The sequence below is a fragment of the Podarcis raffonei genome, chromosome 15, assembly GCF_027172205.1.
Source record: "Podarcis raffonei isolate rPodRaf1 chromosome 15, rPodRaf1.pri, whole genome shotgun sequence".
NCBI lineage: Eukaryota > Metazoa > Chordata > Lepidosauria > Squamata > Lacertidae > Podarcis > Podarcis raffonei.
The window spans coordinates 38,263,140-38,287,265 of NC_070616.1; the positions used below are offsets into that span (position 1 = coordinate 38,263,140).

Sequence of the window (24,126 nt, forward strand, 5' to 3'; positions counted from 1 at the left end):
AGATTGGTTTAATTATAAACAGGATGTATGTATGTGTGTTTTTTTGTTTTAATTTTTTTGGAAAATTAATTTTAAAAATTGAATAATAATAATAATAATTTTTAAAAAGTTACACGCTGGGAGCCAGAGGCGGGTCCTGAGTCTATGCCAGTTTGAGACCATTCTGGTGCAAACGACACGGTGCTAGGTGGGCAAAGGAACTCCCAGTGCCCTTCCCTCTCTGGAGGACTACGCTTCCCGCCGTGCTTCGCGCGAAGCCGTAAACAAAGGGGCGGGACCAGAGGCCTCTCCCAGTTTCTTTCCCTCCCTGAGGACTACGCTTCCCGTCGTGACGTAGGGCAAAGGGGCGGGGCCAGCGGCCGCTCCCTACGTCCCTCAGCCCCTGAGGACTACGCTTCCCGCCGTGCTTTGCGCGGCGCCGTGGGCCAAGTGGGCGTGGCCGTGGGGCGCTGGGAGAGAGAGGGAGAGCGAGCGCCTGGTCGCGCGTCTTCTGGTCCGCGAGCGCCTCCGCCATGTCCGCCGCCAGCTGCTGCCGCCCTCACCCGCCCCAGGGGCCGACGCTGGGCAGGGACATCCCCGGCCCCGCCAAGCGGCTGATCCTGCCCGACGGAGCCGCGCTGCCTCCCGGCGACTACAGCACCACGCCCGGCGGAACCCTCTTCGGGACCACGCCGGGCGGTGAGCGACCGAGGGAGGGAGGGAGCGCCCCTGAGCATGTGCAGAGCGCCCTTGAGCATGTGCAGAGCGCCCCTGAGCAGCCCCCCCGGCGGGCGTTGGCTCTTGGGACTCCCCTCCGCCCACCCCCTCACTTCCAGTGGGAAGCCGCTCTGGAGTGCCTCTGGGCATGTGCAGAGTCTCGTTCCCAGGGAGGGCTCGGTGTGGTGGTCCCTTCCCCGCCCCCTTCAGACCAAGCTCTAGTAGTGCCTCTAAACATGTGCAGAGTGACAGCTGCGGGCGGGTAAGCAGGCGGCTTGATCAGAGGGGAGCAAGAGCACCTCTGAGCATCCCTTACCAGTGTGAGCTCTTGAGGGAAGTGGGGTGGTGGGAAAGGATTGGGGGCCGAGGCTCCCCTGCCACTCCACATCCTTTTTGCAATAAGCTCTGGGATCCCCAGGGCGTCCTTGGAGGGGCAGGGTCTGTTCCTGGGAAAGAACTGGAGAATACGGTGTTGTTGTTGTTGTTTAGTCATTTAGTCGTGTCTGACTCTTCGTGACCCCCTGGACCAGAGCACGCCAGGCACTTCTGTCTTCCACTGTCTCCCGCAGTTTGGTCAGACTCGTGTTTGTAGCTTCAAGAACACTATCCAACCATCTCGTCCTCTGTCGTCCCCTTCTCCTTGTGCCCTCCATCTTTCCCAACATCAGGGTCTTTTCCAGGGAGTCTTCTCTTCTCATGAGGTGGCCAAAGTATTGGAGCCTCAGCTTCACGATCTGTCCTTCCAGTGAGCACTCAGGGCTAATTTCCTTAAGAATGGATGCGTTTGATCTTCTTGCAGTCCATGGGACTCTCAAGAGTCTCCTCCAGCACCAGAATTCAAAAGCATCAATTCTTTGCCGATGAGCCTTCTTTATGGTCCAGCTCTCACTTCCATACATCACTACTGGGAATACCATGGCTTTAACTATACGGACCTTTGTTGGCAACGTGATGTCTCTGCTTTTTAAGATGCTGTCTAGGTTTGCCATCGCCTTTCTCCCAAGGAGCAGGCGTCTTTTAATTTCGTGACTGCTGTCACCATCTGCAGTGATCATGGAGCCCAAGAAAGTAAAATCTCTCACTGCCTCCATTTCTTCCCCTTCTATTTGCCAGGAGGTGATGGGCCCAGTTTTTTTGATGTTGAGATTCAGACCATATTTTGCACTCTCCTCTTTCACCCTCATTAAAAGGTTCTTTAATTCCTCCTCACTTTCTGCCATCAAGGTTGTGTCATCTGCATATCTGAGGTTGTTGATATTTCTTCCGGCAATCTTAATTCCGGCTTGGGATTCATCCAGCCCAGCCTTTCACATGATGAATTCTGCATATAAGTTAAATAAGCAGGAAGACAATATACAGCCTTGCCGTACTCCTTTCCCAATTTTGAACCAATCAGTTGTTCCGTATCCAGTTCTAACTGTAGCTTCTTGTCCCACATAGAGATTTCTCAGGAGACAGATGAGGTGATCAGGCACTCCCATTTCTTTAAGAACTTGCCATAGTTTGCTGTGGTCGACACAGTCAAAGGCTTTTGCATAGTCAATGAAGCAAAAGTAGATGTCTTTCTGGAACTCTCCAGCTTTCTCCATAATCCAGCGCATATTTGCAATTTGGTCTCTGGTTCCTCTGCCTCTTCTAAATCCAGCTTGCACTTCTGGGAGTTCTCGGTCCAATATACTGCTTGAGCCTTCTTTGTAGAATTTTAAGCATAACCTTGCTAGCGTGTGAAATGAGTGCAATTGTGTGGTATTTGGAGCATTCTTTGACACTGCCATTCTTTGGGATTGGGATGTAGACTGATCTTCTCCAATCCTCTGGCCACTGCTGAGTTTTCCAAACTTTCTGGCATATTGAGTGTAGCACCTTAACAGCATCATCTTTTAAAATTTTAAGTAGTTCAGCTGGAATACCATCACTTCCACTGGCCTTGTTATTTGCAGTGCTTTCTAAGGCCCATTTGACTTCACTCTCCAGGATGTCTGGCTCAAGGTCAGCAACCACACTACCTGGGGTGTACAAGACATCCATATCTTTCTGGTATAATTCCTCTGTGTATTCTTGCCACCTCTTCTTGATGTCTTCTGCTTCTGTTAGGTCCTTACCACTTTTGTCCTTTATACGGTAGGTGTGGATAATATGAAGGTGAACTTGAGCCAGACCTGGTTCATCCCCCTCTTTTTAATAACACATAAGTAATATTTAAGGGGGGGGCAGAGAGAAAGAGGGAGACAAGATTTCCTTGGTCACTTAGTCAGATGCATGAAGTGTGATTCTCAGTTAACAGATTGGCCAGTGAGTATAGGGAGCCAGAGGATGTAAAAGCCATGAAATTCAGAGTGCTGCCTTAACCACAGCACTAAGGGCCAAACTGTTCCTTACGTGGGGAGAAATGATTGAATATGCTGGTGTCCTTTTGCTAAGATTACACACACGTGGCATTTTCCTATTGGAAATCAACCATTCCCTGAAACGACGAACTGCCACTTTGTGCCAACAGTGCATGTGGGATCCTGGGTTATGGGGATTTGGGAGTAGGGGACAGTAGTTATGGTCAGGCTTGAGTCATGATACTGCCTGTTTTAGAATGATAATAACCAATTAGGTGCTCCTTTGCTGCCCTGAGTGCTTAGGAATATATATTGAGTTTGGAAGGTGGGCAGGGGAAGATAGTGTATAATTCTGTTAATTTGAGGTAGTGGAACTAATTACCTAACACAAGAGAGCAAGCCTAAAACGTCAGAAATGATCTTTATTGTGTGGAGAAATGTTTTGTCTTTATGCTGTGAAACAAGTCTTTGGTTTAAAAGCTTTCTGTCCTTGGCTTCAGTGCAGGAAACTGCACAAATGGCTGAAACCAAAACAACTGATTCCAAACGGTGCAGATTAAGCCTGGTTGCTGCATGCCTTCAAAGAGGCTTTGTGTTTACGGGCAGAGAAAGGGTACCCCGAGGTTGGGGAGTGGGGAGGGACTGCCGGAGAATACGAGAGTGGGACATATTTGTTCTTTGGAAGTATTTGGGCTAGGGATCATGTGCGTAGTACAGGCGACTCTCAATTTACAGGGGTCATGCAACACTCCATGCAGATTATTAGGCTTTTTGCCACCCCTGATGTTGAGAACAAAGTAGTGAATTTCTTAGATGCTAGGAAATGCACTTAGGTGCGGAATTTAACTTGGAATGACTTAAGGCAGCAGTAAAAATGCTTGAACACAGGGCACATAATTTGACATTGTGTTGCATTTTGGGGGCTTGCTCAAGACCATGTACTGAAAGTAGAAGAGGCTACATCTCGAAATAATAAGGATGGAACAGCTGAGGCAGCACTTACCTTAAATTTCGCTCCATAACACACAGATTTTTCCTCCTAGAAAGTAAGGGGAAATGTCTGTGCGTGTTATGGAGCGAATGCCTACAGATGGCGGGGGAATCTGCTGCAGTCGTGAGCAGTCCGTGGCTCGCTTTGAAACAGCAAAGCGGGTGTAAGCGGCTCCTGTCAGCTAGCGGAGCCGGGGAGGAGGGAGAGAAGCAGAGCGGGAGTTGGCTGCTTTAAAACAACCCCTGCTCTCTGTCCCTGCCTGCAGTTTTTTGCTGTCCGATTTTGGATTAGCCACTGTAAGGGCTGTGTGTCTGTGTCTGTGTGAGGGCTCCTTCTCCTTCTCTTGCTTCCCGTTCACTCTCCCTGCGCTCTCCCTGCGCCCCTGCGACTTTAGAATCGACACTCTGTGTGTGTGAGGGCTCCTTCTCTTCTTGCTTCCCGTTCACTCTCCCTGCGCCCCTGCGACTTTAGAATCAACACTCTGTGTGTGTGTGAGGGCTCCTTCTCTTCTTGCTTCCCGTTCACTCTCCCTGCGCCCCTGCGACTTTAGAATCAACACTCTGTGTGTGTGAGGGCTCCTTCTCTTCTTGCTTCCCGTTCACTCTCCCTGCGCCCCTGCGACTTTAGAATCAACACTCTGTGTGTCTGTGTGTGTGTGAGGGCTCCTTCTCCTTCTCTTGCTTCCCGTTCACTCTCCCTGCGTTCCTGCGCTCTCCCTGCGCCCCTGCGACTTTAGAATCAACACTCTGTGTGTGTGAGGGCTCCTTCTCTTCTTGCTTCCCGTTCACTCTCCTTGCGCCCCTGCGACTTTAGAATCAACACTCTGTGTGTCTGTGTGTGTGTGAGGGCTCCTTCTCCTTCTCTTGCTTCCCGTTCACTCTCCCTGCGTCCCTGCGCTCTCCCTGCGCCCCTGCGACTTTAGAATCAACACTCTGTGTGTGTGAGGGCTCCTTCTCTTCTTGCTTCCCGTTCACTCTCCCTGCGCCCCTGCGACTTTAGAATCGACACTCTGTGTGTCTGTGTGTGTGTGAGGGCTCCTTCTCCTTCTCTTGCTTCCCGTTCACTCTCCCTGCGCCCCTGCCCTCTCCCAGCGCCCCTGCGACTTTAGAATTGACACTCTGTGTGTCTCTGTGTGTGTGAGGCATCGTTCTCCTTCTTTTGCTTCCCGTTCACTCCCCCAGCGCCCCTGCGACTTCCAGCGCCCTGCGACTTTAGGGCCAGTTCTCTCTCTGCGTGTGTGTGTGTTTTGACCTCACTGCGCTTGTTGGGGGAGAGTGTTGGTCGCAATTTTTCTTGATTTGTCTCAGAGTGGTTACTATCATGGTTTCCTTGCTGGGGAGGAGGGAGAGACGCAGAGCCTGCTTGTTCTAAAGGAGCAAAGCCGGAGAGGAGCCTCTCCTGCATTATTAGCAGCATCCTTCTCCACACATCCCACGCGTGCTCCTTGTCCCTTGAGTGCTTTTCCTTCCCTCCCCACTTAAAACGTGGTTACAAAGCACGGATCCACATGGATCCTCAGGATTTTTGCACTGGGTCACCCCAAATTCACCATCAGATCACCTAGCATGTCCATGGCTACAGCCTGCACCAAAAAACACACACACACACACTGTTTCATGGGGCCGCAGTGGCGCAAAAACGTGGTTACAAAGCATGGATCCACATGAATCCTCAGGATTTTTGCATTGGGCTACCCCAAACTCACCGTCAGATCACATGTCTGTGGCCACAGCATGAACCACAAAAATCATACATCCACTGTTTCGTTTAGAATATTTTTTTCTTGTTTTCCTCCTCTAAAAACTACGTGCGTGTTATGGTCAGGTGCGTGTTATAGAGCGAAAAATACGGTATTTGCCTGAACCAGCACTATGATTCAGCTAAAGACTGTTTCTGTCTTCTCTGTGTTTACTGTTATGTCAGACAGTAGTAAATCTCTTGAAAAGAATGTTATGGAGTTGGGTGATGGCTGAGCAGGGCATGATTTGTGGAATTATGTCTACGGGTCTGTCAGAAAAAAAGCTGTTGCTTTCTGTCAGGCATGAGACAGTTGATATTAAATTATTATATTGGCATTAGCGGAGAGCAGTCCTGGAGGCTCAAGTGTATTTGTTTGTTTGCTTAGGCCGCAATCCTAATATTACCATGGAATACCTGTGGAATTCAATGGGACTTACTTCTGAGTAGACGTGGTTAGAACGCCAGCCTTAAGTCGCCTAGCACAGTGCAGAGGACTTAAATTCCAGTTTATAAAACAGCATACAAAAGTGTGAACAGCAAATTATGTTTGCCTGCGTAAAGGACGGCCACAGTCCTCAAAGCTGTCATGTGTATAACTTTTTCCAGAGTTTATCTGTGTACAATGGTTTAATCAAAGGCTGCCGAAACCTCCCCAGAATGATAAGAATAAAAGATAATGAGCAGCCTTCAGTCCATTGCCCCTTCCAGTTTATTAACATTGCTGAGCAGATGTCCACAGAAATAATTGTTCATAAATTACTGGAAGTAAAAAATACAGAGATCCTTCCAGCGTGGAGAACATTCTGTTATAAGTGCCGATGTAGTAATTCCAATGGGTTGTTTTTGAATAAAAACTGTTCAGTAGCTTTATTGTTATTTCAGTCCAAGAGAATGAGCCGTGCTGAGGAATGCTAGTAATTTCTTTTATTTGACTAATATCCATCTGTGTGCAAACTTCTCTGGTTCCCCATGCAGAAATGTTGCCAGGCTTTAAAATCTGCATGCTGTTGTCAACTAAATTGTTGCTTTTTTATATAGATTGTTTGAACCGAGTTAAACTGTGTGGCAGACATGCAAAGGCAAAATTTAATTCTTTGGACTTGTCCTTTTCTGTCTGAAAGTCTTACTGTTGATATGAGTAGTTGAGGACCAGAGGGTAAAGTACTGGTAGCTAGAATAGCCTTGTGTACCTGAAAATGTGATCACAACTGGTGAAGCTTCCTGCATCCCTGTAGCTCAGGGTTTCCCAAACTTGGGTCCCCAGCTGTTTTTTGGACTACAGTTCCCATCATCCCTGACCATTGCTCCTGCTAGCTAGGGATGATGGGCACTGGAGTCTGAAAACAGCTGAAGACCCAAATTAGGGAAACCCTGCTGTAGCTCATAGAGAACTTGTGGCTCTGAAGATGTTGTTGGACCCCAGCTCTCATCAGTCCCAGCCAGAGGGGCCAATGGACAGGAATTATGGGAGTTGTAAGCCAACATGGATAGCCACTTGTTCCCTGTCCTCGCTTTAGCTCTTGTATGCAAAACTTGGCAGGAAGCAATGCCTGAGAAAATACAGTATGGTACACCCAAGTTTTGCTCATCAGCCGTCTTTCTCCCTGCTACCTCTGTTGCTGTTGCCCCACACCTGCTAAGCACACAGGTCAAGGATTGGTGTGAGATATGCACAGGTGCCGTGGCTTGCAAGAATCAGCAAGCTGAATCCGCGCACCAGGGACAAGGGGCGTGGAAGAGGCATGCCTGGCTTTGTTTGTTTTTGTGTGAAGCATGATTCCTTGGCAGCCACCCAGACTGCTTCATAACATTAACTGTTTTGTAGCATGTAGCAGCGCACAAATATAATGGAGCAGGTATCTTGCAAAGAACAGAAGTGGTTTGCTTAGTGAGCAGTGTAAAAGCTTCTGTGACGGTTCATGGAAGGCTCCAGACTGTGCATAAACTTCCTGAGGGTGTTAGCATTGCTTACAGTGTTTAACTTGTTGGAACTGTGTTTAAACAGTCTTGTTGCTCTAGATCGAAAGGTTGTTGTGGACCAGAAACCACCTTGTTGTGGCATAGTAGAGACCACTTTGTCAGAGGCACGAACTATTACCCCTTGGTTGGTTGGCAGGCTAGGTATTTGTACACACCTCTTAGGCATAGAGGGGGGAAATAGTAAGCACGGGGTCAAAAAATATAAGATACAGGTACAGTTCGTGACATTTCTATGCAAAATTCAAATATATGCAAATTCAGAGCAGGTGATGCTTCATGCATCTGACTAAGTGGGCTGTATTGGACATAATCTTATGCCATAATGACCTTATGCATCTGTTACTCTTTAGGTCAGGCATCCCCAAACTCGGCCCTCCAGATGTTTTGGAACTACAATTCCCATCATCCCTGACCACTGGTCCTGTTAGCTAGGGATGATGATGGGAGTTGTAGTCCCAAAACACCTAGAGGGCTGAGTTTGGGGGTGCCTGCTTTAGGTGCTACAAAATGCATGGCTATTCTTCTGGAGTTTGTCAGCTGGGAATTAAACATACTTAACAAGTTATTGCTGTCTGCTAATTAGTAGAAACCTGAAGAGAGAGCCTTGGGTTCTCTGCTCAGTGTCAGAAGTCCTAGAACCTAGAATATTTTACTGCACCACTATAATTTTACTTTATTTAAAGCCTTTTTACCCTGTTTTTCTGCAGAAAATCCTCACAGAGTGGCTTATGGGTCAATAAAAAAACAGGACAGCCTCTGCCCTTGTGTTTGCAGTCTAAAAAACACAACAAAAAGGCAGAAGGAATGGGGGTGGAGGGAAGAGAAAAAAGTAAACTCAGGCACTAGTTTTTAAAGTTGCAGAGATCTTAGAAAAATTAGTTGGCATAGGAACAATTCAGTTACCTGCTGGTACACCTGCTGCAAGGTAAGAGTTGAGGGAGAGCCAAAGGCATCTGGTGTCTCCAAAGACCATATGGGATAGTTCTGCTTCCTTTCTCTCCCTCAGCCTGATAGAATGGCTGCTGTTAAGTGACAGATACTTCACGTTAGTACCAAATTATTTTTATCTATTTTTTATAGTGTCAGGTTAGATAAGATGCCCAGTGGTTGTGCTGAGGTCATGAAGTATGCTCTTGATTTAATCAGTGCTATGCGGATTATTATTATTTGAAACTAAATGCACAATTGTTTCATTTTTTATTTAAGTATTTGACTTGAACTTAACTAGTCTTTAAAGTTAATAACTCTGCAGCCTTTCTGCACAGATCTGTCATTTTCTTGTAGTGTAATCCTTCCCATATTTGTCTAGCACAGTAAGTTCAATGGCACTCGCTCTGTAGCAATTGTGCGTAGGCTTGCATCATTAGCAGCTGTACAGCTCAGCTGTATTTCTTTTTTTCTTTTCAATGCAGAAGCATAACAAAAATTACAAACATTGAATCCAAAATAGTACTGTACAAGCAAAAAAACCCCGGAACATACAAAAAAAAAACAGAAAAGAAAAAGGGGGGGGAAGGGAAAGGAAACAAAACTAAACTAAACACACACGAAAAAGCACACATCTACAGAAAAAAAAACCATATCATGACGTACATAAACACAAATTGACTTCCTTCCTTTGTTCTAAGACCTCGAAAAATTTACTCTTACTGCATTGTTGTGTCTAATTAGATTACTTCCACCTTTGTATATATTTTTTTACACCATTTTTCTTTTTCTTTAACCCTGTAAAGCATCATTCATTACATACCAATATACTTACTCCAGAACAATGTTTTTTCATATACACTTTAGCACAACCCCATTCTTTTAATAATTTCTGGTCCGATTGTCCCCTTATGTAAGCTGTGAGTCTTGCCAGATTTATGTATTCACAAAATTTAATTTGCCAATCTTTCACTGATGGAATTTCTCTGCCTTTCCAGTTTTTAGCTATAAGCATCCTGGCAGCTGTTGTTGCGTAAAGGAATACTTTCCTTTGATTTTCGGGGATATCATTTGTAATTAGACCTAAAAGGAATGCCTCCGGTTTTTTACTGAACGATATTTTAAACATCTTTTTGAGTTCTTCATAGATTTCATTCCAAAATTGTTTAATAGGTCGGCATTCCCACCACATGTGAAACATTGTTCCTATTTCTTTTTTACATCTCCAACAGGTATTCGATTTTAATTTGTAAATTTTAGCCAATTTTACCGGAGTTAAGTACCATTGGTACACCATTTTCATAAAATTTTCTCTTATTGTGTAACATGCCGTGAATTTAATATCATATTTCCATAATTTCTCACATTGGTCCAGCTGAATTACATATCCTATATCACATGCCCATTTAATCATAACTTCTTTTACTTCTTCATCCTTTAATTCCCATTCTAATAATAAATTATACATTTTGGATATATATTTTTTTTGAGTTTTGTAATAATGCTTTTTGTAATTTTGATTCTTCTTTTTCAAATCCTATTACTTTATCCTGGTTGAATATTTGTGCAATTTGGTGATATTGTAACCATGTGGTGCAGTATTGGGTCACCTCATTGTATGGTCTTAGTTTTAATTGGCCCTGTTCTTCCTTTAGGAGCTGCTGGTATGTTGCCATTCTTCCTATAGTATTTTTCTTTTTAACCGATATTACTTCTAGCGGTGAGACCCACAATGGGGTTTTCGGTTCTAGCAACCTTCTATGTCTCACCCAGACCTTGTATAATGCATTTCTAATTATGTGGCTTAGAAATTCTTTATGGACTGCCACTTTGTTATAAATTAGATAGGCATGCCAACCATATCTGTTGTTCCATCCCTCCAAATCCAAAATGTCACTGTTATCCAATTTGATCCAATCTTTGATCCAAGTAAAGCATGCCATGTCGTAATATAGTCTCAGGTCTGGGAGTCCAAAACCTCCCCGCCCTTTTATGTCGGTTAATAATTTATGTTTGATCCGTGGCTTTTTGCCTTGCCATATAAACTTTGTTAGGTCCGTTTTCCATTTTTTAAAACAATCATCTTTACCTATTATGGGAATCATTTGAAAAAGGAACAGAAGTTTTGGTAAGATATTCATTTTAATAGCCGAAATTCTACCCCAGAGTGTTAATTTCAATCTTGTCCAAGTTTCCATTTCTCTTTTTGTTTCTTCCCAAAAAAATTTATAATTATCTTCAAACAAATTTATATTTTTCATTGTTATTTGTATTCCTAAATATTTCACTTTTTTTACAATTTGTAATCTAAATTTTTCTACCAGTTCCTTTTTCTCTTGATCTCCCATGTTTTTTACCATTAGTTTCATTTTTTCTTTATTCAAAGCGAAACCTGATACCCTTCCAAAGTTTCCCATTTTTTCTAGAGCCTTTGCTATGCTTTCCTTTGGATTTTCCACCATTAAGACTAAATCATCTGCAAATGCCCTTATTTTGTATATTTTCTCTCCTAGGGATATTCCATTTATTTCTTGATCCAATCTGATTTCTTGATTTAATATTTCCAAAACCAAAATGAATAATAAAGGTGAAAGTGGGCACCCTTGTCTGGTGCCCTTCTGTATTTTAAAATAATCAGTCGTGTCATTATTTATTATTATATTTGCTTCTTGTTGTTCATAAATTGCTTTTAACCCTCTTGTAATTTGGTCTCCCATGTCCATCTGGTCTAATAATATTTTTAGAAATTTCCATGATACTTTGTCAAACGCCTTTTCCGTGTCCACAAAAACAAAGGCTACCTTCTTACTTGGTTTCATGTCTAAATACTCGATCATATCAATCACTGTTCTTATATTGTCACTCATTTTCCTGCCCGGCAAGAACCCTGCCTGCTCTTTATTTATACAATCCTGCAAAACTGTCTTTAATCTTGTTGCCAATATTTGTGCATAGATCTTGTAATCATTATTTAGTAATGATATTGGTCTATAATTGGTTATAAACTCTTTATTTCGTCCTTGTTTTGGGATTACTACTATGTGCGCCTGTTTCCAGGTGTTGGGAATCTTCCCGTCTTCTAGTATTCTATTTAAGAGTGTCTTCATAGGTGATAATAGTGGTTATCACCTATTATCAGCTCAGCTGTATTTCATCAGACGGCGACAATGCTGTCTTCTGTCTATGAGAAACTCAGTTGCTTCATGCACTGTGGATTCCATCATGGAAAGCACTTTGGAAATTGCTATATACAAAGGCTATCCATCTTGGTTGCCTGGACGTGATTCTTATTCCCTTCAGGTGACCAGGTCTATGGTTATTTAGAAGCCTGGAGGCGGAAGGCAATGCAGTCGTACCTTGGAAGTCAAACAGGAACCATTCCAGAAGTCCGTTCGACTTCCAAAATGTTCGAAAACTGAAGTCGCAGAAGCCCAGTCAGACATTTGGCTTCCAAAAGAACGTTCACAAACTGGAACAATCACTTCCGGGTTTGGTACGTTTGGAAGCAAACATCCGAGTTCCAGGGTGTTCAGGATCCAAGGTACGACTGTAAATGTTTGTGGCACATCCAGCAAAGTCAAAACTGCTCTTCTGGCTACAGTGGAACCTCAGGTTACGTACCGTCCTCCTTACGAACGCTTCGGGTAATGAGCTCCGCTAATCCGGAAGTAGGTCTCCTGGTGCGAGCAGGTCGCGCGACGGCAGCGGAAGGCCCCATTAGCGAAAGGGGGACGCGGGTGGCGCTGTGGGTAAAAGCCTCAGCGCCTAGGGCTTGCCGATCGAAAGGTCGGCGGTTTGAATCCCCGCGGCGGGGTGCGCTCCCGCTGCTCGGTCCCAGCGCCTGCCAACCTAGCAGTTCAAAAGCACCCCTGGGTGCAAGTAGATAAATAGGGACCGCTTACCAGCGGGAAGGTAAACGGCGTTTCTGTGTGCGGCTCTGGCTCGCCAGAGCAGCTTCGTCACGCTGGCCACGTGACCCGGAAGTGTCTGCGGACAGCGCTGGACCCCGGCCTCTTGAGTGAGATGGGCGCACAACCCCAGAGTCTGTCAAGACTGGCCCGTACGGGCAGGGTACCTTTACCTTTACCTTTAAGAACGGACCTCCAGAACGAATTAAGTTCATAACCGGAGGTACCACATTACTTCAAAAGCGTTCTACATCCTAATTTGCCACAAACATCAGCGCTAAGCCGTGGTTTGACTTAACATTGCATGTGAACCTGGACTTGTAGTTTGCCTTTCTCCAAAACAAGCATGAGCTGCAGCCAAGAATTGTTCTTCGCTAACTGCACATGGTTTATTTGTGGAAAACACACCATGAGCCTGAGTTTGCACATAATGCTAAGCCAAGCCATCGTTTTGCTCCAGGCAGCACAGCAGCAGCCAGACCAGAGGAGGAGCGGCTGCGATTTTTCCTCTGTATAGCCACAACACTTGCTCATTCACGCTTAGTTTTGCATACAAACTGAGCTTTGCCTTCTTGTGTGAAGTTTGGCAGCTGGCTACTGATCTGAGGAGTTGACTACAGGGTAAAATGAGTTCTGCTGAATAATATGTACTGTGAAAGTAGATGAGAGTTACCCTAGTAGTCTCTTGCTTGGCCCTAGTAGCTTTTGCAATTATAAGTTTTTTTAACTGTGTTTATTGTTGTATTTTAAATTGTTGTAACTCGTCCTGGGATCTGAGGGTAAAGAGCTGGTATTAAATTAAAATAATACAGTACAGTACGTGCCCTTACCACAGCAAAAAGACTGATACTGATGAATTGGAAAAATAAAAATGTGTCTCCCTTCTACTTACAAACTTGCAACGTATGAACAATTTGCATATATACGCAGACTTGCCATGGACAAATTGAATGATATTTGGAATCCATTCTTATAAATAGTGTAATAGGTTAATATCTCGTGAAGTACAATAACAACCTTGTAAAATAAAAATTAAAATAAAAAATTAAAATAATACAATACAATGAATTGTCTGCAGTTGCTACTTGGAGGAAGGTTTGCAGTTGTTATCCTCAAGGAATAGGAACTAGGCATAAAAATCAGACCTACATGCAAGCTCTGGTTCTGAAATTGAGGTTCTCAAAGTTTTATGCTAAGGCATGGCTTGGCATTGGGTGGGGAAACCCTGGGATAGATTACACACTTTTCTCCCTATTCCCTTTGCATGCTTTGCTTTCGACTTGGTGGCAAATGGTAGTCTGCCATTACATCTAAACCCACCAAACCAGCCCCTGGACCCTTCCTAGAATATGGCCAGAAACCGTTAAATCTAAAAGTGTGTGTTTATGTGAATGCTGCTTGTTTCCTTTGTTAGCTGTGCTGCTGGAGAGCAAGTGTGGGAAAGGCAGAATTCACCTGAAAGCTTTGCTGGGAAGGAGAGGAGAGGTGATGGTCGACTGCAGAGCTTTCCAAACTGTGTCACAACATGCTGGTGTGTCACGCAAACTCCCGGGGCTGGAAAGGGGTTAGTTTAACCTCTGGTTTGCTAATAAAACTGAATTACCGTGTTGCGAAATGATGCATGCCAACGTGAAAAGTTTAGAAAGCTCTCATCTGCTAGAAGGGTGTTACACTCCAACCCTGATCAACCCCAACTACAGTGGTACCTCGGGTTAAGAACTTAATTCGTTTCGGAGGTCCGTTCTTAACCTGAAACTGTTCTTAACCTGAGGTACCACTTTAGCTAATGGGGTCTCCTGCCGCCACACGCCGCCGCCGTGTGATTTCTGTTCTCATCCTGAAGCAAAGTACTTAACCCAAGGTACTATTTCTGGGTTAGCGGAGTCTGTAACCTGAAGCATCTGTAACCTGAAGCGTCTAACCCGAGGTACCACTGTAGCATGGTCACTGGTCAGGGACGATGGGAGTCTAGCAACAACCCCTTCTTCCACAAACACCCCATTGTTGTGTAGGGGAACTGCAACTATAAATTGGAAAGTGGCGTGTGGCTGGCCATAGTGCATCTGTTGAGTTGCTTGCAAGTCTACAGCCAAGTCCAGAAATGTCACCTTGACCAACAATTCTCTCACTCCTCTAAATTGTAACCTGGACAGAGAAAGGGGTTTAGTCACGCTGGTGTCAACAGCTCTGACCTTTGACTTTCTAACCGAGGCTTATAGAGAGTGGGAGAGAGAGAGAGAGAGAGAACTGAGAGGGACAAACAGAACAGCTGACCTGATCAAAACTGTTGTTTGTTGATTGCGGCAGAGCTCAGTATGGGGAAGTGAGAACAAGAAGCTGACCTAAGTACGTGGCTCCCTTGATATGTCAGGGAGCACGTTTAATTCTGGTTTGTGTAAAGTGTCCAAACTTTTTTCAAAAAGGGCCAGATTTGATGAAGTGGAGGGCCAACCAAAGTTGTTGAACTTTTTTTAGGATTGAAGTTGTTGAGCTTTTGAGGTGGTTTTTTTTTAGGATTTAGGGACACAGAGCTCGGTCCCTGCTCCTGCCAACCTAGCAGTTTGAAAGCACATCAAAGTGCAAGTAGATAAATAGGTACCACTCCAGCGGGAAGGTAAATGGCATTTTCGTGCGCTGTTCTGGTTCGCCAGAAGCGGCTCCGTCATGCTGGCCACATGACCCGGAAGCTGTACACCGGCTCCCTCGGCCAGTAAAGCGAGATGAGCACCGCAACCCCAGAGTCAGCCATGACTGGACCTAGTGGTCAGGGGTCCCTTTACCTTTACCCCAGGAAATTACCGTATTTTTCGCTCTATAACACGCACCCGACCATAACACGCACGTAGTTTTTAGAGGAGGAAAGTCCGTAGGCATGCCACCCGTAGGCATTCCCTCCATAACACGCACAGACATTTCCCCTTACTTTTTAGGAGGAAAAAAGTGAGTGTTATGGTGCAAAAAATACGGTAACTGCCACATGGGCTGGATTACACCAACCAGCGGGCTGGATTAGGCCCCCGAAACGGACTTTGAACATGCCTGGTGTAAACTAATGCTGTGGCAATATCCTGCCAACGCAGCTTTTAGATTCCATGGCTTTAGTTACCTCTGTGACCCCTGAACTCTGCAGATGTGTTGCACATCAACAGGCCTTGGCCCATCAAAAGTCCAAAATAAATCTTATTGCTGCTGGGGAACAAGTAAGTGGCCGACGGTCCTATTCGTGGCTTGTTTTTAACAGTCTCAGATTGCTGTTGGGAGGCTTGCCAGCATCGAAGGTGTTCCTAAGTGGTAACTGAATGACGTGCCTCCTTAGAGCAGAATCTCAGCACATGGCGGTCTCTGGGAAAGGGCAGGTTCAGCTTTTGGCAATAGGTCACAAATGCTTGAAAAACAGCGTACAGAGTGAAAGGCTAAAAACTGGGCATGGTGATGGCTGTGCATAACTGCCTGTTCTTGGGCTGAAGTAGCAAAGAGGGGCATTGAAATGGACAAGTGTTTTCCCCACTGCCACCACACAGTGCTAATGGAAATAGGCCCCCAGTGCTTGCTGTGTTGAAAAAGGCCATTGGGTCAGGTCGAGATGTCGTAGATCAGCTTTTCTAATCTGGAGTCCTCCAGCACCTAGTGAGTTGTCGTCTGGGACATCTGGGGGGCACCAGGTTGGGAAAGCCCATGGTACACCGTTCTTGTCAATCAGTGATGGGGAGCCTGTGATTTTCCAGACATTCTTGGATTCTAGCTCTCATGAGACCCAGCCACCATGGCCGACGGTCAAAAATCCCACCAGGTATGCCCAGTGGAATGGGACTCGGGTGGTGGTGTGGGTTAAACCACAGAGCCTAGGACTTGCTGATCAGAAGGTTGGTGGTTCGAATCCCCGCGACAGGGTGAGCTCCCGTTGCTCGGTCCCTGCTCCTGCCAACCTAGCAGTTTGAAAGCACGTCAAAGTGCAAGTAGATAAATAGGTACCGCTCCAGCGGGAAGGTAAACGGCGTTTCTGTGCGCTGCTCTGGTTCGCCAGAAGCGGCTTCGTCATGCTGGCCACATGACCCGGAAGCTGCACGCCAGCTCCCTCAGCCAATAAAGCGAGATGAGCGCCACAACCCCAGAGTCAGTCACAACTGGACCTAATGGTCAGGGGTCCCTTTACCTTTACCTTTTATGCCCTGTGGAATTTGCCCCTAGAAAACAGCTGAAAACTTAATGGGCTAAGTGGGAGGGGGTGCTATTGATCACTTCAAAAATGAAAACATTCCGACATGGCAAAACACAGCCTCTGGGTTTCTGCCAATCCCATTTGTATAATGGCACAAGCCTGTTGTGCTCCCTGTCCCGTATTTGCTTTAGCATACTGGATCTTTAGATATGTGACTTGACTGTAAACTCTGGGATGGAGTCCTCTAGTGAACCTGTTATGAAATGTCCCTGCGGTAACTGGTACACTGACAACACTTCTAGGAAAACTGGTGTTGTTCTGCAAGTGTTCCAACGGTTGGCAGCTGTAATAACTGACAAGGCTCGGCTCCAGGACCTTGATTAACGGCTGTTTAATGTGGGGCGTAGTCTCAACTGGTGACTCTGCCCGTGATCTGTGGATACTAGCTGGATTTCGAAATACTGCTACTGAGTTGGAAGATTATTTAGCACCAGTTCCTCCATGCTGAGTTTCGAAAAGCCTTTCCTCACCACACGTACACATAGAGCCTCTGTTTTGTTTGAAGAGGTCTGTTTCACTCAGCTCAGTGAATTGCAGAAGTGACATTTATAGGCCTCCTTTTTTCCAAATGGACTACAAGGTTCACCCTCCCATTTCATTCTCACAACAGCCCTTTGAGGTAGGTTAGGCTGAGATCCACTGATCTTCATGGCTGAATTGGCTTTTGAACCCAGCTCTCCCAGGACCTAGCCCACACACTATGCTTTGAGCAGGCTAAAGCAGGCACATGGTGCTTTATAATGTTCGGAGCACTTCATGTTCATTACATCAAAAATCCTTGCAACAGTGCTGCAAAGTACAGCAGTATTTTCCTGGCAAGTGAGACCTGCCACAAAGCATTGCATTATATCCTATCACTTATTGTATGTCCTGCTTGCCATGGGCATCTGTTTGACCACTGAGAACAGGATGTGGAACTAGATGGGCCTTTGTCTGATCCAGCAGGGCTTCCCTTACTTCCTTATCCTTATCCCCAAATGGGATGTTCAGGGTAGCCAGTCTCTACCCCACTTCTCTGTTTTTCTTCTCCAGCTGACTGTCAACATTCCATAGCTACTGAGCACACTCAGGCCTCAGTTTTTGGAGGGTTGCACCCCCTTAATATTCATTCTAAAATTCTTGGCTCTCACAGCCTGCAGTTCACAAGAGGAGCAAGTGGCAGTTTGCCTAAAGTCCACTGAGTAGGTTTCGGGCTGAGAGCATTTCTGGCATGTTGAATGCAAATGTGTGTAATAAAACCCTGATGATCTTTTTTATTATTTTAGTTAAGGGGAAAGCTGCTTCAGTGGAGGGGGGGTGATTTTTGAAGGAAGAAGGAAGAAAGAATGCTGAGTTTCCCCTGCTCCAATTGCTTCAACTCCTGCCTGTCGTCTTCGCCTTTATTCACTTATTTGGAGTGTAGCTAGGACCAAAGTGAGACTTGAATTGGGCTCTTCAAGGCTCACACTTACAATTGTTGCACCAACTGTTGCTAGGTATTGACAATCAATCCAGAAAAAAGATTTCATTGACTGACGGTGGCTTTTGGAGAGAGAGTGTTTTGCTCTTTAAAACTGTATTTGGGGTCGTCTTTCTTCCAACCAATCCTGAGTACACGTTTTGAAATTTGGCTGCTGTTTATAGATATGCCTCCTTTTAATTCTCTCTGGAAGCAACTGCCATCTCTACCACATGGCAGAAGATAAACATTTAATTGCATTTGTGTCAGAGATGGGGGAAATATCTCATTTGCACCATATGAATCAGCCAACTTATTGGATATATTTATTCATTTTTTAACTCAACTCATGACTTCACATTGGCAACTGACCCCTCTGTTAAATGCCACTAAGCTGTCAAAGGGTGAAGACAGAACTCTGATAATGCCCCATGCCAGCTTGAATAGAGTTTGTGTAGAAGTACAAAGGTATATTTTACCTTTGTTGTTCTGCCCACTTTTACCTCTGAATCAGAGGCCCCCAGAAGGGAAAGTGGCCATCCTTCTGAAAAAGGTTCCCCACCCCTCTCCTCCTCTCCTTCCAGTTTTAAATTAACCACAGTTCCCTGTAATTGATTTTGAATTGATTTTAAAATGAATTGATTTTAGAATGTTGTGTTACTTTTATTGTTGTTAGCTGCTCTGAGCCTGGCTTCGGCTGGGGAGGGCGGGATATAAATAAAAAAAAATTTTACTATTATTATTAATGCCCATACTTGGTATAAGCAATGGTTTTGAACATGGTGGGCCAAAATAGGTGCTTGAGAGGAGAGTGTGCAAACCTGATGCCGTGAAATGCAAGAGTGTAGTATAGCCTATAGCACTTGGATGATGAACACACTTTAACATGCCTACCCCTCTGGAATTTGTTTCCAGACCAAAAAGTCCTTCCTTATCTTCTCCCCAGGATGAAAGCAGTGATTTGTGGGTGTCTCTCTTTCCTAGGTACACGCATTATATACGACCGCAAATTTTTAATGGAGTGTCGGAATTCTCCAGTTGCCAAAACACCACCTTGTGACCTTCCAGACATTCCAGGTGTTACAAGCCCAGCTGTCGAAATCCTTGGGACCGAGACCAATCTCATCCACGCTGAGGAGGAGAAGCAACCAGGCTTAGGTGAGTGATCTGTTGCTGTGTCATAAAGTGCCATCGTTTTAATCACAGGTTGCACTGATCTTACCCAGCAGCCGGTTATGGTGGGCGATCAGGAGCGCCATCAACCCTGTGTGTTGTTGCCTGCCTAGGATTGCAAAATAAGAGAACGAGGGAGACCCAGGCCTGGGTCAGCTCCTAGAATCCAAGGGCAAGTGCAAAGTTCTCAGAGCTCCAGTGGAGCCCTCTACATTGGGCAACCATGTCTGTGAGCCTCCAGCTTTAATGGTTCACAGTAGAACGGTGTCAAGTGCTTCAGGGTGCTGTTGCTGCCACCACTGTCAGGTAAGGGTAAGGAACCCACCACTTAGTCCAGGGGGATTTGGAATCAAGCGAGGCCCCAAATAAGTGGCCAGTGGACTGTGTTGAGTGAGCCAAGTGGGTCTCAAACTGTGCATTAAAATGAGATAGAGGTGTTAAAATGTGTGAGAGCAGGGGTAGCAAATGTGGTACATTCCAGGAATCGTTGCACTACAACTCTCACTATCCCAGGCAAGCAGGACCAACAGGGATGAAGGGAAGCTGTAGTCCAGCACATCGAGATGAGAACTGGTAAAGCTGCCTGGAAATGCAAAGGTTAAGGGTACCTTGCAAGGTTGCTTTCCCTTAGCACAATATTGCTCAAGCCAAATGAATATCAGCTTTTGAGAGAACACATTGTTCTCGGTTGGCAGGCAAAGAACACTGAAAACTTTTTCTACCACCTGACCATCCTTATCAAAGGTGGCAATGCCATTTGTTTGTTCAAAGTCACACTGAAAATATTAAATGGATTAAAGGCTGCCAACCTTTGAAGTCATTGCTTTTTCCAGCTGTCTCAAGGAACACATTGTGTCCAGAACTAGGTGCCTTAAATCTTTGGACACTTAAGCAGTAGGCAACATCAAGTTAATATATGCAAAATTTGGAATTCATCAGCAATTTCTTTTTCTTTTGCAGGTGAGGAAGCCCAGTTTGACATGGATATCTGAAAACCTGCCCCCTGAAGTATATATCTATGCATATAGATAGATACACTTTTCCAGTGAAGACGCGAAATCGGTAATGCTTCCGAAACAAGTGGGGCTCGTAGAATAGCCCACGCTTTGCAAAGCTTTCCAAGATGGAAGGTCCATTAATTATTATTACTTTTCTGGGAGGAAGAGGAGATTTCCTGTTACATAAGGACTGAAAACACTTGGCAGAGCCTCTCTGTGTGGTGGTGGTGGTGTGAAGGCGGCCAGTGAGGAGCATTGGCATGGAGAGGTGGAACGCTCTGTGCAATTCTGGCCCTTGAGTTCCAGCGCCTTTGTTCGTGAATGTCTGTGCTGCCAAGCAAGGCATTGGATGCAAGGACAGATATAAAATTATGCCAGACCTAGGGGATTAATACAGTGGTGGGTCACTCTTCAAATCACATCACTTGTCTATGCAACGTGCTCTACAATTGTTATCTCATCACTGTTCACAAGAAATGAGATCAACAGATGTGGTGCACAATTAAGTTGTTTTTGTAAATTGACAGAACAACTTTCTGCCTTAAGCTTTTTTGCAGCACAAGCACCAGTCCAGCACTGGTATCTTGATAAACTTCTACAAATAGAGTGGAAAAAGAGAGAGCCATGCTTGTTAAATAGGTTTTCCTGTTGTCTTATCTGTAGCAGCTTTTCCTAGTACCATACAAATTAATGGAATGCTGAAATAAATTAGACATTATCAGCAGGTTCTGGTCAATTTCACTCTGGTAGAAACACTTCTTTTAAAAAATAAATCCTGAATATGTTGGAGAGGGCAGGATCACTCGCTTCAAAGAGAAGTGTATTTTCAAAAACTATTGAAATGAGAAAGTATTGCTGTGGGAAAGGGGGTAGCCTGCTATCTTTCTTACTTTTTAAAGGGCTGCATACACATTCATGGAAATCTGTACACATTATTCACTGTACTTTAAAAATAAAGAAATAAAACTTTACAATTGCTCTAAGCTTTGGAGGAAATGGTTTCCCGTTATTAGTAATGTTGCACAAACTATCCAATCCAATGGGCGCCTGGGCTAATCATACGCTGTCAAAGAACACATAAGAGCCTTTTCTAAATGGGTGCCCTCCAGATGCCGTGGACTACAGTTCCCATCAGCCCAGGCCAGCGCTTGGGAATTGTGAGAGGTGTAGACTGTCAGCATCTGGAGGGTAACAGGATCATAGATAGTAGATAGTAGAATTGTTAAGTTGGAAGGGATCATGAGGGCCATCTATGCAATGCAGGAATATTTTGCCCAGTGTTAGAAACTGAGATATGAAAGCTAAAAGCTACAGTAAATGGCACCTTAAACCTAGGTTATGGGCACAACAACGGAATGTCTGGGCACACTTTTATAGAACAGGAAAACAGCAGAAATGAATGAACTCAACTAAAATATTATGTTCATTTTTCACATGGTCTAGTCCTTCCTCTGCCCCCCCCCAATATTCTTAAGAGGGTCTGTTCTTCAGTCTTCAGAGAGTAGCTGGAAGTGGGGAGACAAAAAAAGGTCCTCCTTTCCTTCCACTGCAGTTTTAATCTGAAATCTTCGGTGCAGTACTGCACTCAGTGCTCAGAAACTGCTCGTGCTAATGAAATTCCCTGTCCCAAAATGCGCCTAGAACAATGGGAGTTTTGAACACTGTTTTTGCCCAATGTGGTTCCCCATCCCTGAATTAGGATATATCAATCTTTCCTTGGAAAATGTATAAGTTTCACACACTACACTATAAATGGCACAACTCTATAAGCCATTTTTAAAAATAATTCTGTTGCGTGGCAAGACCCCTCCCCCATGTGAAATAAAGACGCCAGACACAGAATTTAGGTTAATGGGCATAAAAAAGGCCACAACTTTATTGATTACAGAATTGGAAGGTATTGGCCTTAGGCATTGGCTCCTATCGACTACCCGGCATGGGGACCGGGAAGGGTTGTCCACAAACCGTGGGGGTCCTGTTGAAGTACGCCAACTAGGATCCCACGGGTGTCACCGCTCTGGGGCGTGCCGGGGGCCCTTACCTCCCTAGGTTTCGGACAAGGCCACGCCCCTCGGAGTCCTCTACCGGACTACCCATACTTTTTGGGGAAGGTGATGGCGCTTCCTTCCCCCCTTCATTTGCATAACAATTGACCCCTGCCAATGCCTAACCGCCAATACCAAACTAAGTTGTGACGTTTGCTACGAGGTAGCTGAAAAAACCAAAAGGCCTGAAGTGAGCCAACTTGGAAAAATTCCTACCAGGCCCCTTGCGGCGACCAACCGAAGTCCATAGCAAGGTCAAAGCTAGCTAAACCTAGAGGGAGGGTGGGATGGGAAAACCGCTCGCTGAGCTGTAAAGGGGGCAAAGAGGGCGGTCCCCGGTCGCGCCCAGCCTAAATAGGCTAGGCCACGCCTCCCCGGCCCGCTGATTGGTGGGCCGGGTTGCTGACGCGCCCGGGGATTCCCTAACCACGCGGGGGCAGAGGCCAGCCCCCTCGCAAGATGTGGGAGGGACTTCTGCCCGCAACCCCCTCTCCTCCCGAGTCGGAAATGGCTCTACCGTAGATTGGGTTTCCTGTAACTGATGAGAGATGGAATTTCAGTGATCTGTTTTTTTCTTTGTTAAAAGCAAAAATGGAGAGAGTGTAATAAAGAGATTTCAAGGAGTTTAGAAAGGCTAATCTGCTAAATGTCCTGAATTTCAGTTGCCCAAAGGGCAGATTGAAACCTTCCAACATGTTAACACTTGAATAGCTGTCAAGACAATAGAGTAAGATGCTATTTGTAAATGAGTGTGAAGAATTTAGCAGCAAAATCCTGCATGGTTCAGTTAGTTATTTTTAAAACTGATATTCTGCCCTTTGTCCAAAGACTCCAGTGCAGCTGCAGCAATAAAATATTAGCATCAATCTCAATAAAGACAGGTATCAATCCAGTGTATTAGATTTCTGTAATACAACCATCACTTAAAATTAAAGAAACTGGGGTTTCCCCCCTTTTCTCCAGGGAAAAGGGGGGGAATCCCCTTCTTTTAATTATACAGAGGTACCTCCTTGCAGCTTAGGATATACAGTGGTACCTCGGGTTAAATACTTAATTCATTCCGGAGGTCCGTTCTTAACCTGAAACTGTTCTTAACTTGAAGCACCACTTTAGCTAATGGGGCCTCCTGCTGCCACTGCGCCGCCGGAGCACAATTTCTGTTCTCATCCTGAAGCAAAGTTCTTAACCCAAGGTAATATTTCTGGGTTAGTGGAGTCTGTAACCTGAAGCGTCTGTAACCTGAAGTGTATGTAACCCGAGGTACCACTGTATTTCCCCTTCTCTTTCTACTCTACTTTTCCTACATCTCTTATACTTTCACTGACATCTTTTAATTATCACCCCATTTTATTTTTTACTTTCATTTTCATTTTTTATTACGGTTATTAAATATTTCAATACACCTTTTACCTTTTACTTCACACACACTATTACAACTATTTTTCTCCCTCCCCCCTCTGCCCACCTACACATGTGCTCCTTTTTGCTCTTCAGAATATGGCAACCCTAGGCTATCGTCACCTGGGTTAGCCAGCTACTCCAGTATGAATTATCATAAACTGTCAAACTGGTGCCAAATGTATTTCCTTTCCTCTGGACCACATTAGTGAGGCTGAAAGAGGGGTCTTCTCATCTAGGCAGCCCAGGATCTCCATACACGCTGCCCACCCCTGGAAGTCCATTA

General features: G+C 45.1%; 1 protein-coding gene across 1 annotated transcript; it reads left to right on the forward strand.

The window, feature by feature from the left end:
- The first annotated feature begins 443 nt into the window (after positions 1–443).
- On the forward strand, positions 444–21,380 carry EIF4EBP1 (eukaryotic translation initiation factor 4E binding protein 1). Its single transcript, XM_053366871.1, has 3 exons — positions 444–678; positions 19,211–19,384; positions 20,360–21,380. The coding sequence occupies exons 1-3, from the start codon at positions 513–515 to the stop codon at positions 20,389–20,391; spliced, it is 372 nt and encodes a 123-aa protein (XP_053222846.1). The 5' UTR covers positions 444–512; the 3' UTR covers positions 20,392–21,380.
- Positions 21,381–24,126: the final 2,746 nt, after the last annotated feature.

What these genes read in the sequence shown, in the direction of transcription:
- EIF4EBP1 (XM_053366871.1), top strand. Translation starts at nt 513, where the DNA reads ATGTCCGCCGCCAGCTGCTGCCGCCCTCACCCGCCCCAGGGGCCGACG. An exon ending in CTTCGGGACCACGCCGGGCG is followed by an intron (nt 679 to 19,210) that starts GTGAGCGACCGA and finishes TCTCTTTCCTAG; the next exon opens with GTACACGCATTATATACGAC. An exon ending in GGAGAAGCAACCAGGCTTAG is followed by an intron (nt 19,385 to 20,359) that starts GTGAGTGATCTG and finishes TTTCTTTTGCAG; the next exon opens with GTGAGGAAGCCCAGTTTGAC.